Here is a 22,541-nt window from a genome sequence, read left to right on the forward strand (position 1 = left end):
GCCTTTATCCCCTTGATCTCCGCCTTTCCCACGGTCAGCCCTGGTCCTGGGTGACCCGTCTGCTGAGTGCGATCCCAGTTAGGTCCAGGCCGAATCACGCCAAGAGCACCGGCATCTCCAGGACATGCCCCCTTGCTCAAGTCCTGTCCCTCCCTCCCAGCAGGTGAGCACCCGTGCACCCCAAGATCAAACTCCCAAATGCCCATCTGTGCCCTCATCTCCCCCTGCTCACCACCCCACAGCCACACTGACCATGGAGGTCCTCAGCAGCAAGTGCACCCCCACCGTAGGGATTCTCCGGACACGCTGTTCTCTCTGTTCCAGCCCTCCCCTCTGTACCAACCCCGTGGTCTTGCCAACCTTTCTCATCTTTCAGGCTTCATCTTAAATGTCACTGCCTCAGGGGAGCTGACTGTCACAGCACTCATTTCAAAAAGAGGCGATTAAATAATTATTTGTGTAAGAAGGCTGGGGATCTGTTTTCTCTGCTGGATGGTAAGCTCCATGGATATTCACTGTTGTAGATCCAGCACTGAGAATAGAACCTTGTACATAATGAGGGTCTATAAATAGTCACTGAAGGAATGCACAAACGCAAGAATAAATGAATCACCCACATCCCTGCGTCCCCTACTTCACCACTTGTTCAGTGCTTCCTGGATGTCTTGTGGTGTGGATTACGGGGCACCCCTGAGCTGCCAGACCTGGGAGTAAGCCACTCTGAGCCCCTTCCTCCCCTCCTGGCTCCCTCCCTCCACCAGCCCCTTCACAGCTTCCCAACACATGTCTCCCAGGAGTCTTTCAGGACAGGATCAGACAGAGAACTGTGCCTATACTCCCAGGACTGGACTCAGCAGGAGCCCAGAAGGACAAGGGAACCCACTTTTCTCCTGCATCACCCAGCTGCAGGGCAGAATCCAAGTCCATCCTCACAATTCTGGAGGCGCTGAGCTTCTCTCCCCAGGTCACCCTCTGCCCCAGCTACCAGATGTGCACTGTGCGAGGCAGAATTAATTTTATTACCTCTGGTTCAAAATCGGCTTTTCTGCTTCTCTCTCACTCATTTGCTAAACCCTCGAGGGAAGGCAGGGGCCTCAGCTGCATGGCCCGGGGCTCTGCACACATGAGGGACTCACATGGGTTAGGCCAGTGGCCTTTCTTGTATAGAGTTAAGGAAAAAGTTTCCAACAGGCATGAGAATGGTCCTGATTAATCCCCAGGTTGAAAGGAGAAATTAGGTATTTCCTCCCAGTTAGAGGGGCAGGGCCCACAGTTCTTCATGCTTTTTCCCAGTTTCCAAGGGTTGCTCATTAAATAACCATTTTTAACACTGTCATGCAGACACAGAATACCCAGTGTTTTTATAAAGAATTCATGAAACTTAAATAACACCTCCAGTCAATTTAAGGAAGTGGCTCCAGTGTTATCAGGCTCAAAAATATCCCTTTAGTCTCTTCAGTCACATCTGTTCTAACAGCTCGGGGAGGCGAGGGAGGCGCACTGTGCAAGTGGAAGGACAATCAGTCTTCTGGGGAAACAGAATGTACACACAGAGGACATACATAAAGGAAACAAGATTACATCAAGAGCAGCTCTCTGAAGCCAAGAGGACTGCTTATGCCCCTTCACGTGCTGCATGGCACCCTCTGCCCTCTGCCCCAGCACAACGGCAGCCAGGAGACAACACATTTCAGATCACACAGGGGGCTGGTGAGCACCCTGCTTTTGGAAAAGAGACACTTGCTGGTCTGTTACAGCCTACTCCAGTGGGGGCTCTTCGTGAGGAACAACTGGGCCTTATCCACTTTGACTTTTCAAAAATAACCAACCAGAGTTGTCTCTCCTCTTGCTCAGAACGTCACTGACTGGCTTAGGCGAGTGGCAATACAGAAGGCCCATCACTTCCAACTCCCCGTGTCCTCTGAGGGGCCTCCAAGGCTCCTTCCCTACACCCCCTGCTGCCCAGCCCATTCCCTCCAAGCTGATGGCCAAGCTACGTGGGGACCCACGCTGTCTCCTACCTCCAGCAGGCACCCCACAGTCTGCCCATGATGGGTTATATTTGCATCCTCTATTGGTAGTGTCTTTGGGGTGGGTGAGATTTTTTTTCAATCTTTGCTTACTTATTTTTAAATTCCCAACTGAAAATGTCTATCTTCTTCCTTCTCTCTAGTTGTAGTGTTTGATTCGCAATGGATGTGCAATGAAGAATTTAAAGCAGTGGAAGCTCACGCTCATGTGTGGGCAAAGGGGAAAGTGGGCACTGATGGGCCCCAAGAGAAAATGGAGCCACTTATGTAAGGGTACAAAGGTTCTGCCTCATTCTTCCACTCAAGGTGCCAATGGGCGGTTCCGGGGGGAAGGCCTAGAGGACATGGACAAAATCCGAGATGGATGCGTATCAGGTAAGGAGCCAAAGATTGGTACTCCCGGGCCATGGGTCAAGTTCAATGTGGCCTCTTCACTGCATTCCTGTTTGCAATGTTCAGGGTCCCTCAAACGTTCAGATAAACTTGAGCCATTCCTGTCCATTAGCTACCACCATGGATTCTTTACCCCTCACCTTCCCCTTCGAGGCGTGTGGGATCATTATTGAAATCTGCATTATTTTCTGCCACATTAATGCTCTGAAACTAGGACCTCACATTCTAAGCACATCCAAGCTCATTTACACGTTCCCTGGGGGCATCAGCACGCAGCTCAATGATGTTTCCCATCAGGAGCTCCTTGGGGAGGCTCAATGATCCTTCCAAAAGAAACGTGCTTTAAATCTGTGGATGAATGGTTCATGGGTTCCCCTTCTGGCCTCTTCCAGTCCCCCCATAACCCCAACCCAGTCCTCCCCACACAAGCCTTGGCTGTGCTTCCCAGCAAGTCTTACCTGGTCCAACTCCCACTTTGATTATATCTGCTCCGGAAATAATAAGCTCTTCTACCATCTCCCCTGTCACCACGTTCCCTGCCTGCGACAAAAAGAACACAGCTCATGACTGTGAACCACTCCCGGTGGTACAAAGATGCATGAATGAGGAGCTGCACACAAGACACAAGGATGAGCAAGTTCGGAAGCCACCAGGCAGCCTGGGGACAAAAAAAAAAAAAAGTGAGAGAAAACAATGGACCCAATTCCTGAATCTACTTTAAGAAACTGATGGGCCAGGGTGTTCTCCTGGCCTCCTTCCCTAGTGACCAGGAGCACAGAACTTTGACACCTGAGACTCCACGTTGGGGAGCTGACGGCATGAGAAGGTAGACAGATGTGCAATTTTAGAACTACTGGATAGCTGAGATGACCCCAGTCAGGGCTCTTTGAACATTTAAGTGATGGAGAAAACAAAATCCTACTGACAACCCAAATACACAAAATAAGCAATGAAACACTCCAGCTGCTTACAGCCCTTACTGTCTCAGATGTAAAACCCAAGGAACCTTTGTGCAACTGCAGGGATCCAGGATTAGGAAATAACTGAGCATCTCACCGTTGGGAAAATACCCAAGTGTTCCACCCTCAGGTCAGCGGTTCCGCCTGGATGTGAAAGGACAGAGGACCCCTTATGGAACCGCTCCGGCACAGGCTCCAGCTCCAGAACATGAAGCTGGTCCCTAAGAATAAACATACAGGCCAGGAAGCGACCAATCTAAAAAAGGATGTGTCTGGTTTGGAAATTACTAATACAAATGCCTTCACTATCGGAGTCTGGGAGCACCAAAATAGCCTTTTATATTGCAACTCACTGCCCTGTGGATTCTTCAGCTGGTAAACAGGACAGTTGGCAGGATGCCTCCCTGAATTTTCACAACTGCAAAGTCTTATTTTGGGAACCACATCCCTACTCATTCTTCTCGTGTTTTTTTTTGTTTTTTGCACTAAAGCCCCAATGTCTTTTCACTGAATTGATTCCCAGATGAAATTTTTCTTTTTCAGCCTAGACAAAGTGACTTCTAACTTTGTATAAAAAAGGTGATGAGGAGGGTTCCAGGCTGCTGTAATCCAACACATCTGACAGTGGAAAATGACAGACAACCCGAAACAGACCATATGATGGTACATTGCATAGTAGGGATGGCATTACGTGTCCTTGAGGAAGGAAACAGTATTGCAATAGAGCTGGGCACAGGGATCTTCTGGAAAAAAAGTTATAGATTATCGCACATAGTTTTCACCAAAATAAGCTTCAGATGGATTCAAGAGTTAAACTGAAAGTTCTATCCTCCCAGATTTAGGAAAAAAGCAAAAACAAAAACAGCTTGAATACTTTTGTAACGCTCATGCAAGTAAAAAAGTACATATAGATCTGCCTACAAGAAAATTTTAAAATGTATACCTATAAACAGACACACTCATGCAATCAACAAAACTCTGAGAGAAGAGCTCCTGCAATCACGACTGCGGCCTCCTGGCATGGTACTAGCTCTTCCAACTCCACGAGAGAGACGCTAACACCTCCCAGAATAACTGCCAAGGGACCTGAACAAGCCAGATGAAAGAAAGAAAAGTGGCCAATAAACACAGGGGAAGGGTTCAGCCTCACTAATAATCAAATTTTAAATTAAGATACCAGGGAGCTACTACTTCTCACTTGACAAATTATCAATGATTATAAACACTAAAGAGAAAACAGGCATTTTTCCCTGCTGTCGGAATGTCTATTTCAGTACACTTTTTCCTGGAAAGCTGTGTGTCCATATGGAGGAAATGCAAAACTATGTATGCCCTTTGATCCAGTAAATCTACTCCCAGGATTCTCTCCCTAGGGAATAATCTCAGAAGAAGCAAAAGATTTAATGACAAGGATGTATTATTTCTAACAGTGCAAAACGGCAAATATATTCCCCAAATGGGATGGAAATGGCTCGACAATCTATGGCCCATCCACGTGATGTTTTTTAAGATCGGTTTGATGGCATGGGAAAATGCTTAAATGCTTTCAGTATAATGTTAGAGGAAATGGAAAGAAATGTAAGATCTCGATTTTTGTTAAAAAAAATTAAGTGTTCATGTATATGAAAACATACACCAAAATACTAACAAAGTAGTCTAGGTAAAGAAATTACCCGACTTTTCATTCTCTTCTTTAAAATTTTCTGGATTTTACAGTAGAAACTATAGCACTTTTATAACTAAATAGGATGGTTTTTTGGTTTGGGTGTCTTGTGTGTGCGCGTGTGTGCATGTCGGGTCGGGGGGGGCGGGCAGCACAAGGAACAGCATGAACTCTGTACCCGAAAAAGAACTTAACAGGAACCGGAGAAACCAGACCCTCGGCCCTCACGCTTCCTCACTGGTGGACTTAGTAAAAAATAAAAATTTTCAAATTTCTACTTAAATACATAAATAACATAAAAAAGCTACTCTAAGCTCCCCACATAATTTCATTTTCAATGTGGATTCCTCCCCCAATCTGGCGTTGCCTACAAATCACTTTACACAAAATGTATTCGAGTCAGCTCCTGTGACGGAGGTACCAAGTGCAGCCATGCATGGTGGAAGTGGGTTTAAAGCAAAGAGGAGGGTGGTCCAGTTCAGGCAGCCCAGAGGGGGCCGCAGGAGTCCCCGCTGCCCCTCGGCCGCCCGTGCGGCTCCTTCCCCGGGGGCTCGGACGGCCGCTGCCGGGAGGACCGCTGCGGGCAAACCCAGGTGACCGTGAACGGCGTTGAGCACCAGGACGCCGCAACAGGCAGCCTGCAGACCGGGGAGGATGGGCGGCTGTACACGCGGCAGGCACAAAACGCTATCTACTCAAATTTTAAACCAAGAAGGGTAAAGATAATGGGGGGAAGGAAAAGCCAAAATCAGAAGCGAGCACGCCAGGGGGAGCATGGCCGGCTGGGGCGGGGTCGCCGGGGCTGAGAAGGCGCAGCCGCGCCCCGGGGCCCCAGGCGGCGCCTGTGCGGAGCAGATAGGGGCCGTCCGCGCCCTCCGCTCCGGCGGGTCACGCCGGGTCATTCCTGGAGCAGCCGCCACGGAAAGGAAGCTGCCCACCCTCTGGGCACCTAAGGGGCAGGTGGAGATTCTGGCCAGGCGCCCCCCTCCGGGAGGGTGAGCTCCGCCCGCCGCCCCCTCGTTCTGCAGGCAATGACTGCCCCTCCAGGTCAGACAGGTAGAGCACGGCAGGGGAGGGCCCGGCAAGCAGGAAACTAGGATTTCAAGTAATGTTGGACCATTTTCAAAACTCTGGGCAAAAATCAAAACTGTTCTGCCCCAGTTTTGCCAGCCTGCCTTTAGATCTGGACCCCTATGGCGAAATCCGCGCAGAAAGCCTGGGGTCGGATCACGGCCCCTCCACTTACCCTGTGTTTTTAAGAAAATCTCTCCAGCTCTGAGCCTCCATTTATCCTGCTATAAAATGGAGCTAATCATACCCACTGCTTGTTGTCACTGTAAGGTTAACCAAGAACGTTCTATTAAGTTCCTAGGGTAGTGCCCACCTCCCAGTGTAGCTCAGTAAAATATCAGTCCCTCCACTTAACAGTGATTTCTGAATATTGTTCTTCTAGTCACTTTTCTTTCTTCTTCGTTTTGTCTTAAATACACATAACATAAAATTTACTGTCTTAACCCCTTTTCGGTGTTCAGTCTGGTGGCATCATGCGCATTTGCCCTGTCGTGCAACCATGGTCACCATCCACCACCAGGACTTTCTCATCATCCTGAACTGAAATTCTGTCCCCATTAAGCAGTAACCTCCCTATCCACTTTTTACTCTCTTCTGAGGCCCTCTGCCAAGAAAAATCTATAGATTTTTATTTCTATAAGAATTTTATTTCTATGAAAATCAATTCTGTAGAATGATATAAGGCAGGGGTCAGTAGACAGCAGCAGGCTGGATTTGGCCCATGGCCACAACTCCTAAAATAAAGTGATGGGACATTAATGCTGGAGTCTTCTCCCAAGCACATGGAAAATGTCCCACCACCTACTCACGGAATCAGGGAATAGGAGATGCTATCAAGGCAATAACCACCTTTCATGGCACATTAAACTCAGTTTACTATGCAACTCTCTGAAACAAACATGAAGCCTGAGGCCCATCAGAGCTTCTGCCACAGCTCCAGTTCACAGCAGTTCCAGAAAGAGAGTAAACACAGAAAATGTAGATAACCCAGCCTGAGAGGTGCCTTCAGCCATAACAAGTTGCTTGTACTTCAATGAGGCCCGCTCCACTGGTAAGGCTGCCCATGGCTGACACCTTCAAGGAGTGCTGAAGAGTGTCCAGCTCTCTGGGAAGAGGTATGTATGGAATGGAAGGTATCTCTCTGTGTGTCCCAGAACCCCGTCTTATCATGACGGACAGAGAAGACCAGAGACAGGTAACCAAACCTCCGGCCACAGGCACTAGCCAGGCTGAGACCACAGCTATCCGGGGATAGGCCAACAGTGGCGATGCGGCATTCCCCAGGGGCACAGAGCTAGCCTAGGCCTGTGGTCTAATCTGGACAGATCAGGGCTCACAGGCTTCCATCCTCAGGACGAGGTCAGAAAGAACCACACAAGAGCATTTCTCAGACCCCACATAGGGACTTCCATGTCCCCATGGGCCTGAGCTGGCCCGGCTGCTGCCGGGTGGGTGCTACCACAGGAAGATCTTGGAACTCCAAGACAAAGTTTCACATCGACAAAAAGTGCTCTTCTCCCCGCTCGAGGATTTGTTATCCACGCAAGTGCCTTTTTGCCCAGTACCTAGAATGTACCCAAGAATGCACATCCTATTTCTTCTCTGAATGCCACAGGCAAATGGCCATGGGACTCGCTACACAATTCTAACAGCCAGCACCTCTGCAGGACCCTTTTCTGCCAAAGAAGTTTTCTAAAAATTCCTGCTTCCTTCTTCCCTGCATGTGGCAAGGCTTGCCTTCGACAAAAGGCGAGAAAAGTGTGTGCATGTAAATCCAGGAGGTCCTGGGCACAGGGAGCCACAAGCCCTCGCTTCTGATGCAGACACCCAGAACTGCCGACCTCTGCCAAGAACATTTCTGAGCACTCCTGTTCACTGCATTGTAACGATCATAACAATACTCAGCACCCATATTGTAGACCTTTCGGTTCCCAAACAATGGACAGATGGTAATGCATCCTCACAATACCTCCAAACACCAGAAGAGAAGTGGTATTTCCGAAATTCAAGGGTGTATGAGTACCGGATGTTTCCGAATGAATCACAGATTTTAGGGGTCAGTGCAAAAAAAGAGTGGCTCAGGAAGAAACGTCTACCTCGCCAAAATCTCCTGTTCATTGCTGGGGAAACCAACTAGAGCAATGAAAACACAGCCCCGGGCCAGCCAGAAGACGCCGAGAGGCGCTTGCTGATGGTGGCTGCCTGGAGGTGCCAGTCTCCCTCTCCCAGCCTCACCCCCCCACCACCACCCCACCCCGGTAGCAACCCCCAGGCTCTCTGCTGGCAACACTGCCTTTCCCTTGTCCTGCCAGCCCGGCTCCTTCCTGCAAGGCCCTCTGTGCCCTGGTCTTCCTCCCTGAATGCGGGAACACAGGCTGCCTGGGCCCCAGAGCAGGCAGCTTGCCTCAGCGCTCAGCACAGCCAGCTGTGAGCCAGCCGTGTGGCCCTTGCAATGAGAAGCTCTGATGCTCCAACGGATTTCTGCTGTCACTCATCCCTCTGAAAGAAGTGCTACATGCTCTCTCCATTTTCTCGAAAAAAAAAAAAAAACGAATTACCCTCCATCACACCCGACTCCTCTTTTCCATTGCTCACCCACTTCTCAGCACTTATGGCCTCAATGCTACTTGCTGCTGACAAACTGCAAATGTGGTGTTGTCCACGGATCACCCATCTGATCCCCGCGATAATTCCCCAGCCATCCCAACCTCATCCTATAGGTGAGGGAAATGAGACTCTGGAGCTGTGTGACTTCCCCAGGGTGGCTCAGCTCCTGTGGCCACACAAACTCCAAGGATATCAAGTCACTTGTTTTAAGAGAGTTACAGCCAGAGGCAAAGTCGGGCAGGCAGACAAGGAATGCATCGGGGAAGTGATACCAGCAATTCACTCCAGGAACAATGGAATACCATACAGCTGACATAAAACGTGGGGGCATCTCACTATACTATCAAAGATAAGAGAGGGGGGGGAGTAGGGTTACCATTTATAGAAGATTCAGAAGTTGGCAGAAGTCGATGGCATGGTTTAGGAAGGCAGCAACAGGTGTGCGACCAGAGACACGCCAGGGAAGATACCATCACACATCAGGTGGGGCTGTTGTCCGAGTGGGAGTAAGGGCTTCTGAGTGTGGCTGCACTGCAGGACTGCTAATTTTATGACTATATATTAAACATCTATGTTTTACACTCTTTTCTCTATGTATGCGTTAAGAAGTGTTAAGAAGAAAACACAGGTCAAACATGGCATCGCTTCACTGGGTCAAGACACCAAACCGAGGCTTACTGCCTTAAAGACTGCAGTTTCGGCCTCTGAGGAGCAGCATTTTAAACCAGTCAGTCTCAAATTTTCTGATTACTACTGATGTAATCTGCGGAAGGCCCCCTGCTCTTTCCCTAAGGGTAAGTGACCTGGCTGGAAACAACCCGTTCTTTTCTTTTGCTAATAACTTCTTGGCCACCTTCCTTCCTATAAAACCTTTACTTGCTGGATGGAATGCTGCCAGACACTTAATAATCTGGAATCAATAAAGCTAGTAAGATCTTCAAATGGACTTGGTTGAATTTTGTTTTTTAAAATGTCATATTTCACAATTTAACAAAAGAATTACTAAAGAAAAAAAAGCAGACCCACTAGGTTGCTTCATTAAATCCAGGTAATTTCTGAATCCTAACCCCTCATAACTAATTCTACACCTTAAAATGCCAGTAGATGTAACACACAACCTCCCAAGTTTATTAGTCCCATGTATTTAACTGCTCTGGAGAACAATTAAAACACTAGAGGTAAGCTGAAAAGATCTGAAAAGACCTAATTCCCACCACCTCAGATAAGAAAACATATTACCTACAACCAGGGGGGCCTGCCTCATCTCCCACTGTCCAAAGGATGAACAACGGGCTCCTCTCCTGCCATGTTCTTTCTACCACCCAGGAATTGTTTCACAACTTTTATGTTTAGTAGCAAATGCCATTTATGGGCTACCAGGTCCCAGCTGGGAGCTGGAGGCTTCTGCTTTCCAAGGAGTCCAGCTTTTATTTTTCTGGTTTTCATGAGAAAAAGTTCCCAAAAATGGCTGGGGACAAATGAGCCAGTTGGGGCCTCAGGACTAGAAACATATGCATTGTTGGGTCATGAGACAGGGTAACTTTACCACCATCTAGAGCAAAAATAAGAAGGCCCATCTCCCACCTTAGAATTCAGAAGGAGGAAATTGGTCACACACATAGGGCCCAGGGACAAAAGGAGCCTTGTCACTGGAGTCTCCAAGGACGGGGCATGTCAGGAAGTCTCAGGGACAGCGCTTGAACATTCAGGCTGTCCTGGCTTTAAATCCCAGCTTTGCTGCTTAATATTGCTGCGATCTTGTGAAAATTCCTAAGTGTGAGAACCAATCAGGGCTTCAAATTCCTCATCTGTGCTAAATCTGGGACAACAGTTTCTACTCCTTACAGAGATGCACAGAAGAAAGAGAACAGGTGTATACTCCTGAAACACAGTAGGCACTCAGTCACTGGTATCACTGTTGTCAAGAAACAATGACCTGCCTGTCCTTTTCCTAATGATTCTCCACTAGTCTCCCAATAAAAAGGTCCCACAAGCTCAGAAGAGAATATAGTTCCCCCTGGCCCACTGAAGGGCTCTCTCCTTGCTCCCCCGTCTAGGGAATGTTCCACCATACCTACCATAATGGTGTGTTCTGGAAATCTATCACGGACGAGTTTCACGAATTCCACAAAATGTTCTGAATACCCATTGGCCACGTCTAGGCAAATAAACTTAATCTGCGGCACAGCTTCCAGGATGCTGCTCATCTTTTCCAGATCGTTAGTCCCACTGCCCGAACTCACAGCTACATGCTGTAACAAAATAAACCAAGAGGCAAAGACATGACCAGTAAGTAGGATTCAGAAGTCAGACCCGGCCTCCAGCCATTCGCCTGTTGTGGGGACAGTATAGGAACTCTTTGCAGTTTACCCTGATCAAATAAATACACACCTGGTGCTCAAGCAATATACAACAGCAGAGGTAAAGGAGATTCAGTAAACTTCACCTCCAATATCTTTCCCACCATGAAATTGCATAGATCCTTAACCCTGAACCTCAGCCATAGCATCTTTGCAGTAAACAGATCCTTAACTACTCAGGAAACCTTGTCTTTGGCTTTTGCTTAATTTCCTCAAGCTCTGTATGTGGAACTCTGTTGGTGCAAATTCTCCTCTTCTGGAGAAGAGGCAGGAAGAATGAGGGAAGACCTATCAACACAGGCTTCCTCCTGCCTGAGCTTCACCACACTGAGCATCTCACTTAGAGAAGAGGAGGGAGGGGAAGATGTCTTAAATTCCTCTGATAAAACTCCTTCCTATTTTCACTTCCACTCCCAAGACAAATACCATCACAACATGCAAACCGTAACCCACACATAGAGCTCCAATGTTCCTTTTAAATGTCCCCAAATGCAAGAACAAACTGCCCTGAGATGCCACCACAGCCCCTCCCCAGTACCCTGTCCCTCCCCACCACGGCACCGGTGGCCATCCAACCCACCCTCTGCTCATCTGGAAATCTGCTCCTTGGCCAAAGACTTGTTTCAGTAATTTATGCCTTAGTGACACAAAACCATGGGACTGAGCCCAGAATCAGTGTCTCACCTTTTAAAAAAATATCTATATTTTAATTTGCATCTCTAAACCATAAGCCACAGAGGAGGAACAAAGCTTAATATCCTGTTATTCCTCCAAAATCCCAACAATGTAGCTACAACCCAGAGGCAGAGTGTAAGCAGACTGGTAACATGGTACACTTACTCCAGTTTTCCCGCCGCGTGACGACAGTCGGGCAGTACCAGCCCAATCCACACATCTTTCCCTCCCACTAAAGCCTTGCTACTTCTTAAGTTTTCCCATCCATTCCTGCTACAGTTTGGCAGGTGGAACTCGAGACTGGTTATTTTCTCTGTGTTACTGAGTCTTTAACATTTTCCCCTTGTAGTGACTTCAGTATGGTGGGGGGCAGTGCACTAAATCAAATGACACAGTTGGTAATGAAGGCTAAGGTTTCAGCTAACAACACATTGCCAGAAGCCCCCGTGAAGAAGTCGGAGGTATGACCAAAAAAAAAAGTAACACATTGCTCCCCAGATGTCTTACAGAGGAGCGGGGAAGAAGGTGATGCAATTATAATTCATCTGAACACAACATGGCAAAAAATGAGGGACTTGCCACTGGGCCAGAATATTTTTTACTTCCAAAACAACCTTCTCACTTGTCAAATTGCACACATAAAGCATAGCCCCCAACCCAAAAACAAAACAAAAAAAAGAAACAAAAAAGCCAGCGTAGCTTCAAAAGCAGTACGATATGAAGTCATTATCCCATCACAATTGACAGGTCACGAAGGGCAGCATCTCTAACACAGGGACTTCCCCGCTGGCCCTGGCTCAGAACCACTATAGGTGCCGGGTGGACAGTCAGGCGTGTTACACTGGGGCTCTGCATTATTCTCAACTCCTTCTTTTTTTTTAACAACAGCTTTATTATTAGAATCACATACCACACCATTCACACATTCACAGCACACAATGCAGTGGTTTTCAGTATATCCACCCACAGCCATGCGACCATCCGCCAGTCGATTCCAGAGCATCTTCATCTCCTCCACAGAGAAACTCCAATACCCTTTAGCCTTCACCTCCAAGCCTCCCATCTCCCTGCCTTTATCTACCGTCTGTCTCTATGGATTTGACATTTCATGACAACAAAAGCGTACATGTCAGCTTTCTCATTTAGCAAAGTGTTTTCAAGGTTCATCCAGGTTATATCAAGAAGCACAGCTTCATTCCCTTTCACAACTGAGTAACATTCCATTGCGTGGATATACCAGCATGGAATCGCTGGGTCAGGCAGTCACTCTGAGGTCTAGCCTTTTGAAGAACCACCTCAAAAGGCTATTTTCCACAGCCACTGCACCATTTGACATTCCCACCCGCAGTGTGGGAAGATTCTAATTTCTCCACATCCATATCAACACTTGTTATTATTTGTTTTTTTGATCATAGCCATCCTCATGTACATATGGTTTATTCAACTCCAAAACAGCTTATTAGAATTAAATGTTTTTTCTACAGCTAAAGGAATGTTCACACTGGATGCACCCTGGCAGGAGATAACAGGTCTTCTCCAAGCTGTCATGACATAACAATTGACCTTTCAAGGAACAAAAACAGATATTCCTAATGGGTAAATCCTAGTATTTTCCAGATAGGATACAGAACAGGTTTCCTTGGCAAATCCCTGGAAATGATGAAGGACCAGGGACCACTTCTGCCTCTCCCTAGGTCCCTTGGGACTTCCTATCTGCCAATTCAAATCCTTTAGACAATCCTGAAGATATTCTTCCCCCTGCAAACATTGTAATTGGTAACCAGGACGCAGTCCTACCTGCAGGCATTTAGGGTGATTAGCAGCAAAGAGCTTCCAGTCATCCAGGGTGTAATGCTTATGAATCGCTGTAAACATGGAGTGCTAGGAAACAAAACGGCATGTTAGGATGGAAGGTGGTAGGCCCTCTCTTGCCGAAACCCGACACCACAACAGCAGCAGGTGTTCTGGCCATTCACACTTAACTTGCTCTAAATATGCTCCTAGGAGCCAAAAAAATCATAGACAAAGGTGTAACCAGTGAAATCACAAAACCGTGTTTTCCATTCTAATCTGATGAGACAATGTTTTGTTCATGACTGAGGAGGCTCTGCCAGGAAGTGGGGAGGGCGCGGGTGTTCTCCGAGCCCTGTTGCAGCCCACCAGCTGAGTTAGGCCAGGAGCAGCAGGGACAGCAGGTCCCCAGCCCGCACGAAGCACAGCCTAAGGCAAAGCTGCTTAGTCAGACCCCAGGGACCTCCACTTAGACTGATGGCTTTTCTTTGTGTTCACAACCTATACATTTCTTGCTAAAAACTAAACCCATCAGACAGTGGGCATTCTTGAAGGAGGTGTTCTTGATGGAATTATATAAATCATAATCCTAAATCTATGACTACCAACCTCACGTTTATATGTTGTGTAAGTACTCTGCACACATTATTTCATTCACTTCTCAGAACAATTTTGTATGGTAATATTAGCTTAGGGAGCAGAAATGGAGCTTAAGAAATTTAAGAAGTGAACAACTGCTTGGCCAATAAGGGGTGAAGGCCGGAGTCAAACTCACATCTGACTGCAGCTCTGGCGCACTGCCCTGTGTGGGGGCTTCTCTCAAACCCCCATCTACAATTTCCCACTCTAAAATTCTATGAGTTTATTCATTCAGTGGATCCCAGCAATAGAAAATGCATGGTGCCCACGCATGCTATTTCATGGTGCATTGTCTCATTAAGGGGGAGTCTTTCCTGTGAAATAAGCACAGCAAGTTCTACATTTTCATGGACTAATAATCTGATACATGAATTAACCAGGGTTATTTATTGCTGTCTGATTCTGCCCACTTTTACATTAATACATAACTCATTACTGGTGATGGCTGATCACAGAGCATAGCTAGGAAAAGATAGGCAGAGAAAAATACAAATTCCTTTGCCAATTAATTCATTAGCCCCCAGCCCAATGCTCAGCAGGGGCTGAGGGATGACTGACTGTAAGACTATAATACAACTGATCTTGGAGACAGACCACCCCCTACTCCATTTTTGGGGGGATTATAATTTGTTTGGAAATCTACTTTATAATCACTACATAATGAGGAATCCCAGCACCTCCTGAGGTTAGACTTGCTACCCACAGCAAGAAGCTCTTTCAACTAATTGGACTAACCTTTTAACCTGGCAGGCACTGCAAAGCACATCAGAAGCAAACATTTCACATCTAGGATGAGTAAGGTGTGCTGTGCCTCAGACACAGCTGCATGAGGCTAAGGTCCTGCCCACAAATGGCTTTTTGCTTTATTTTCCCCAAGGCCAGTATACTAGCTGCTCCCTTTATAGAAAATTAGACTGGTAATTGGCTAAAAGGGACCTTGAACTTGTGCTATTATCTGTCAGTATAAATTGGGAAGCAAATTCCTTATTCTGGAATTGGGTTTGAATCTTGGCAGTGTCTCTACCTAGCCGAATGCCCAGACCAAGTTACCTCTCCTCTCCCTCTCTGCCTCAGTTTCCTCATCTATAAAAGCAGCCTACCTTTTATGGTGGAGTTGTGCCATTATATACATTATTTCCAGTGTTTGGCATAGAAATGCTCAATAAATGTTTTCTACATAATCATGTAATAAATGCTATAGCATAGACTGTATACAAAGCAGCTGTCTTAATTTTAAAGGCGCTGTCATTCTTCTATAACATGGCACAATGTCCAACTTCTTTTTTGTATCTGTAATTTCCTAAACTATCATGGACATTCTCGAGGGAAAAAAGGATGCAGATCTAGACTAACTCACTGAATGCCAAGTCTAGACTCTTCTGATTGAAAAGAAGTACCTCTAGCAACAATCGATTCAGAACCAAATCTTTTGGCCACAGCCAGTGACCCAAAGGGTCTCACTTTTCTCCCCTTCCCTGTGTTTGAATGCATCCAGGCAGGCTTCTGACAACCTGTCCAGTGTGAGCAACCGAGGGAAAAAAGCCCCTGTCCTACCTGTGACATCACTGCTGCCATCTTAAATGTCCCGACGGTGTCCATGTTGGCCACAATGATGGGAATCCCTGAGTAGGTCTGCTTCGAGTTTCGAAATGTGAAGGTACGCTCAAGATCCACCTATTGGCAAAAAGGAAAAAGAAGTGCTTCTCTCTTTATGTGACTTGTGCAGAATTTCTAGGGGCAAGTGGGAAGAACACAAAGTAAGTATATGTCCCTTTGTCCACTGGTTGGACCAGGTATTACAAAGACAGGACACTGAGGAATAGGTACAAAAGCTGGCCCAGGCTCCTTACAGCATCAAACACCAGCACAGGGCACTGGGTGTTCTGCCGTAAAGCTAAGCCTTCACCAGCTCTCTTCCTCAATAGCCTCTCCCATCCCACCGCCATATTCTGTCCCCAGCTGACTCATCCCAGTCTTAAACACCCACATGTATGTTATCTTCCCCCACTTCCAAGGGACCATTTCCCTTCTGGGAAAATCCACTCCACTCTTCCCTGCCAACCATGGCACTGAATTCTCACCTCCCAAGAGCAGCACACTCCAAATCCACCCTGCAGTGAGCTGCAGACCATTAATCCCTTAACTCTTCGACCATCTTAGCTGTTTGGTGATGATGAGCATCTTTCAAAGAGCTGTAAGGAAATACACTGCAGCGTATGGCCGTGCATATGGACACATGTTCCTCTGAGTTGCAAACAGCTGGAGGGAGGGCCCTCCTGTTGTAACTCCAGCTCAGGGCTTTTGACTTAACTCAGTTCTCAGGGCTCCAGGTCTAGAAGGCTTCCTGGCCAGATGACATCACAATCATGACCGCACTGGCCTTACACAGCCATCAGTGAGGCAAAGTGACATGCTGTCGCTGCCTGGGCATGTGTGACAGCTCAACCCTTTCTCCACTTCCTCCATTCAGATTGTCAGTGCTACTTCACTGAAGCAGTGAATGCCTTCCGTTCTCAGAGGTAACGGAGGGGTCTACTAGCTGCAACCTTCTGTGTTGCTAATGGCCCTCTAACTTTCTGGTTTCATGGGCTTAATTAATTATCTTAATTAAGATAATCAGAATTCCATTACTGTCTTAAATTACTCTTGTACTCGCCCATGCATGGGGAGAGCTGTTACCCCCGCACTGGGTTTTCCCTGGCACTCCAACATCTATCAGCAGTACACAAAAAACAGAGCCCTTCGTGGGAGAGGTCAGCTTTGACAATGAACTCTTTCTTCCCCTCATTTCTGATCTTCCTCATACAGTAGATTCTATGCAACCCTTAATTCTGAGCATGAGAAATAAGATTATCCTCCCTGACCTTATCCACACAGGCACACATGCACACACAAGATAGACGAGCTGTTCCCTGAAAGAAATATTTTAAATATTCCAACCTCTTGGGACCAAAACTGGGCATTTTAACCTGCCACAGCTGGTCCAGGCACCAAATACAGCAGCTCAAAATTCCCACCCCACTAAGCTTGATTTGAAGAGGAACGTAATGTAATAAACTACCACTACCTCACCTCAAAAACACATGTTTCTGCAGCTCCTTAAATACACCTTCAAAAGTCTGTTCTATAGCCCAACATTCGGGGACTCAGAAGTAAAAATGGAGGTCCACCTCCCACATGTCTAAATATCCCAATGTTATGAATCAAGCTAATAACCTGATACATAAATTTTGTTCTGTCATCCAACCTGGACAAACACAGCTTCGTTAACCACCTGGAAAGCACCAGAACATGCTGCCATGAGGAGCCAGCCCTGGCACCCTATCCACACCTCCTCCTCTTCTCACCCTAGTCCTCTGTATCCACATGGACACCCCTTTGTATGAGCATGTGTGGCAGCATATCCCTTTCTCCACTTCATTAGGATTACTGGCTCTACTTCAGTGAAGTAAGTTACACCTGCATTCTGAAAGATAACTCAAGGGGCCTATTAGTTGCAACATTCTGCAACAGTCTGGACATTAAGCTATACACACACGTCCATTCCCACGGACAGGTGCCATCTGCCATTCTTCTGAGGCTAGAGTTACCTGCAGCATGGCTGGCCCTGGGGAAAACACCTGGGGAAGAGGCCCTTGCTCACCTTGGAATCAGCATCCAGTCCCTTGGGCGGGGAAATCCAGGATCCTGAGGATATAGAACATAGCCTAGAGAGAAAGGCATGGTTCTCCAGCCCTGTCCAGTGACATGGGTCAGGGGAACAGAAGTGGGGTCCGGGGCAGGGGCTCCTTTTGCCTACATCTATGGATGGTACTGATTAAAGCAATTATCTCATTAAATAGACTATTCATTATCTGTCTCACCTGTAGATTGTAAATCTAAGGACAATTAGTCCCAGAGGGTCAAAAAGTATGGAATAAATGAATGTCTGGCTAAGCTGTAAAAATTATATTGTCTTCTGGCCCCAGCCTTTTCTAGGACAATGCTTGTTGGGCTCCAGCCCAGCCCTCTGGATGTGTTCTGAACCTTGGAACCTAACCATTAGTTGTCAGGGTCCAGAAAAGTGCATGCAACTATGTGTAAACAGAGAGCCACAGGGTCTGCAAATGGCAAAGGCTCCAGTGGCCCTTCCAGGGCATCGGTGTGCACATGGGCATCATCACAGGATGACTGCCAAGATACACATGCTCAGGCTGCCCCCAACTTAATACATCAGAATCTTTGTGTTGGAGACCATGTGTGGATTTTGGAGCATCTCCCTAGGTGACTCTGATACATTCATCAAGAACAAATCTAGTCAAACCCTTTAATTTACAGGGCAAAATTCATGGAGGCGGTTCAGGTTTGAACCGTGTCTCCCCAAAAAGATGTTGAAATGCCAACCACCAGTACCTGTGAATGTGACCTGATTTGGAAATTGGACGGTCAAGGTAAGATGAGGTCATTAGGGTGGACCCTACTCCAGTGTGACTGGAGTTTTCATGTAGAGGGGAAATCTGGACACAGACAGAAAGGGTGAACATCACATGCAGATGGAGACTGAGATCAGGATGATGCATCCACAGCCCAGGACCACTACAGCTGGCGTGTAAACAACAGAAGGCAGGACAGAGGCCTGGGACAGAGTCTGCCTCACAGCCCTGGGAAGGAACCAGCCTGGGGGCATCTGCATCTGGCACCTTCCACCTTCAGAACTGTGAGGCAAAGCTTTACTGTGTAAGCCACCCCATCTGTGGCACTTTGTTACAGAGTCCCGAGAAGCTACTATAGAGCCATAGTAATAAACTAGTACTGCACAGCATGGACTTGGCACCGCGGTGTCCTTTCTGCCAGCCCGATACTCCCCCTCTCTGCCAAGTTCTCCTCCCCCTCAGGCCTACCTGTCCGCAGACCACTGAGGCAGAGAGCTCCCTAGAGCTGATCTATTTCTCACGGGACTGCTAGTAAAAAATTATACTAGAATTTTAAGGAAGCTGAAGACTCACTGCATCATGTCTTCTCTTTTTAGGACAAGCAGCCAATCCTGCTGCGAAATCCTTCAATGTCTGACTTCCAAAGTTATGGTTGCGTTTTTAAGGGTTTTTTAAAATCTTACCAGGAAAAGGACTAGGAATGGACATCAGAGGCAGGAATGGGTCCCCAGGAAGAAAACTCAGGGAATGATACAACCTCAGCAGTGTATCAAGTAAGGACAAAGATCTTGCCTCAGTCAACACTGGCACTTCCTTTGAAAAGATTACCCAAATACCCCCATGCTACCCAGGGGCACTTTATTCTTGTGTAGCAGGGACTTGTGGAGTCAGGAGCAAATGCAACAGAAAAACACTTGAGAGATGACTGCCCATCTGGTACAATCACAGTATGGTCCCCGGGGCCAGCCTCTGCTTCTAGAAGCTGACCTCGAATTTATTTTGTCACACTTGTGGCAACGCCCTTGCTTGACCACTAGACCTTCTGAGTGGCGGATCGCTCTGCCTTTCTCTCCATTTCCTGCTTACTACCTGATGACCCAGCAGCAGGTTGGCTCTCAGCAACACTGCAGCAAAGACAGACCTTGTCAACAGTCTCTCTTTCCAGCCAGACTCGGCTCACAGGTGTGTTTTCTCTCCTGGCTCCACTCAAATTTGTGGTCTGGTTAGGCTCAAAGTCAGTCATTCACCATTTAGTTTCAAATGTGTGTTCAGGCATTACTGTTGCTAGGGGATGTACATTTTAGGCTTCTATCTGCTCAGGGAAGTTTTTATCTGCCTACAGTAAATTCCAGGCATGCACAAGCAAACTGAGAAAACACTGAGAGGGGTCCGGCCTACCTAGATCCCTTGGTATCGCTGAAGCAGGCAGGCAAATTATGGGGAGTGGCCAGCCAGACAATTTAACCATTACGGGCCAGAACCAACTAGAAAGGCTATGCCAGGTAACTCAGGTTTCCAGGCACACTCTCACAAAAGTGGAAACATGCAAACATCTCTCAAGTCATAGAGTTCCCACTGTGCCCTTGTAGACTGCGAGGTGCCATTGGAAGCTGGGGCATTAGTAGTTTCAATCAGCCCAAATAACGAAACCAAAATAATGTATGCATGAAGTCATACTATTCCCTGGGAAAGAGTATTTCATCCTATTACATAAATTCTAAGTGTTTTATTTTTTCAAAATGTTTCCTGGTTCAGAAATACATATAAGACATCCTTGTTTTAAGCATACAATTTTTCTTTAAAATAAGTTTCTCTCTACTAAGTGAATTTTGAGCAAATATTTAAAGAATACAGAGGCCACCAAATTATTAGTCTGCTCAGAACCCCTACATCTCATCTTTATCTGGCCTTAAGTATGGGCCACTGCTTATACTTCTGGAGGCCTGGGCCAGCCATTCAAACTTTATTTTTCTTCTGAGAGTCTGCCCCACTCTTTGGCACCTGAAAGGACATGACAAAGGACAGGAGCAGAGTGGTCCAATGTAAGGAGGTAAGGGTTATTCATTCCCCACCTTCCCAGTCCAGTCCTGTCTCAGCTTCTCCAGCTACAGCCGCCAACGCTTCTGCTTGAGTAGGGGCCTTGATTCTGCTCACTGACTGAATGAAGCAGGAGGCTCCGCTCATGCAAACGAGCCAGGGCCTCACAGCACCAGGCTTTGCAGTCAGCACAGGGCACAGGCAGGCAGCCGAGTTTCTTGGAAGGGAATTATTTATGGTCTTCTGGAGTGGGGCCTATGGACAGTGTGCTGGCTCAGCCCTCTCCTGTTCACTCCTTCGGCCCTGGCCTCCAGCTGAAGTCAGGGAACTCTGCAGTCCCCTGCAAATAGTTTGATCTTCAGGGTCTGACCTTCCTCCTCCCCGTGAGGGGCATCCCTGTCCCCACACCCCACCCCTGGGCTATTTCCAGTCCAGATTCCACCTGTTCCTCAGGCTTTGATCTCATCACCTCATCAAGGACTTGTGGTCCACTACTGCCCCCGCCACACCTGCACCCCAGTTCTTTCAGCCTCCCTAGAACTGCGCTGATGGCGCTGTCCAGTAAGTAGGCTGCGCCGGGCACAGTCCCCAGCCTCACTTCCAGCAAGACCCCTGAGACACAGGAAGTAAACCCTGACCTTTTACCCTGGAGTTGCCTAGTTTGCAGACCTTTTAAAGGAATTCTGTTGCTGGGTGAATATACCTGTTCTCGGCACTAAGAGACTCTGCCAGAATCACCAGGCTCCTAGCCTCTTCTCCTCTGTGTCCTTCCCCTCTATGTGCACCTCTCCAAGCCCCCTGCCCCGTTCTTTCTAAATCAGTTGGCACTTGACCTTTGCTCCTCGATGGTCTAGTTCTAATGTATCCACCCCCTGCCCACTCAGTTTTGGGCCGGGGCTAGGCCCCTCCCTTAAAACACATGTCCTGGCAGGGAATCAGCTGGCTTTCCCCTTTCTCAGGTGGTGAGGAAGAGGGAGGGCAAAGGGGGTCAGCACCCCATCCATCCTCAGACCCACAGAACGGCTGCAAGGTTGCCATATCCCACTGCCTTTCACCCCCACCCCCACACCCGCCCCGTACCACCCGGGAAAATGATCCCACCCCCAAAGCGGCTTTTCAAGGGTCCCACCTCAGCTCGGCTCCTGAGGCTGCTTCGCTTGGGTCGGAGCAGGACGTCCTGGAAGTCCAGCTTGAGGTCCGCATCTATGCGGGGCATGGTGCAGGTCGGCGAGACTGGAGCCGGCAGCTTCTTCCCGTGCGCGGGTGCGCGGCAAGGGCGGGAGCGCGCGGCGGGGCGGCGGCGCGCGGCGGGAGCGCGTGCCCGTTGGGCCCGTCCCGGAGCTGAAGGGCGGCCGGCGCGCGCGCTGAGCCCCTAGGGCCCAGACGCCCGCAGCAGCGCCCCGGCCGCCCGCGCTCCGAGGGCCGCGCCCCGCCCCTGGCCTCGCTCCCGGCGCCTGGGACCGAGGCGGAGGAGGGCGGGGGGGACAGACTGGCGTAAGGGGCCGCGCGTGTGACACTGTCGACCAGCCCTCCCTCCCGCCCCGCGCTCGCTTACAGCCTGGCTCCTCGCGGGGCCGATCGGGGCGGGGGGTGCAGTGTCTCGTCTGCCACCGAGGTCCCCCCAGAGCGTGGACTTGGCGAGTGCTCGCCCTGCCCCCCGGGAGGGGCCGCTCCTTGGGAGGCGGCTTCTCCTCTCCCTGGTCTCCAGCCCAGGGTGCACACCGAGCGCCAAGTCCGACCTCTCACAGGCCGTAAAACCAAAAGCCCTTGGGAGGCTGCATAGAATTAAGGAAAAGAGTGCGGGCAGGTAAATCTAATGAGCAGCAATGGGCTGGCTGGGCAAATTTTGGATGCCCATTGGATTTCAGGGGTTTGCTTGAGTCAAGCGGTGAAATCTACAGCGA

General features: G+C 48.3%; 1 protein-coding gene across 4 annotated transcripts in view; it reads right to left on the reverse strand.

The window, feature by feature from the left end:
- The window catches only part of GMPR (guanosine monophosphate reductase), a 37,359-nt gene extending 15,267 nt beyond the window's left edge, over positions 1-22,092 (reverse strand). Inside the window, exons 1-6 of one of the 4 annotated variants that reach the window (XM_036889229.2) lie at positions 21,767-22,084; positions 17,832-17,895; positions 15,743-15,862; positions 13,556-13,639; positions 10,802-10,975; positions 2,882-2,963 (exon numbers count right to left, since the gene is read on the reverse strand). In XM_036889229.2, the coding sequence (XP_036745124.1) occupies positions 2,882-2,963; positions 10,802-10,975; positions 13,556-13,639; positions 15,743-15,862; positions 17,832-17,895; positions 21,767-21,840 (598 nt within the window). In that variant the 5' untranslated portion in view covers positions 21,841-22,084. Of the gene's footprint in view, positions 1-2,881; positions 2,964-10,801; positions 10,976-13,555; positions 13,640-15,742; positions 15,863-17,831; positions 17,896-21,766 lie in introns of all 4 variants that reach the window. The other 3 variants (XM_036889478.2, XM_036889419.2, XM_036889325.2) reach the window with 3 other exon arrangements.
- Positions 22,093-22,541: the final 449 nt, after the last annotated feature.

Source organism: Manis pentadactyla, chromosome 16, assembly GCF_030020395.1.
Source record: "Manis pentadactyla isolate mManPen7 chromosome 16, mManPen7.hap1, whole genome shotgun sequence".
In the NCBI taxonomy this organism is placed as follows: Eukaryota; Metazoa; Chordata; class Mammalia; order Pholidota; family Manidae; genus Manis; species Manis pentadactyla.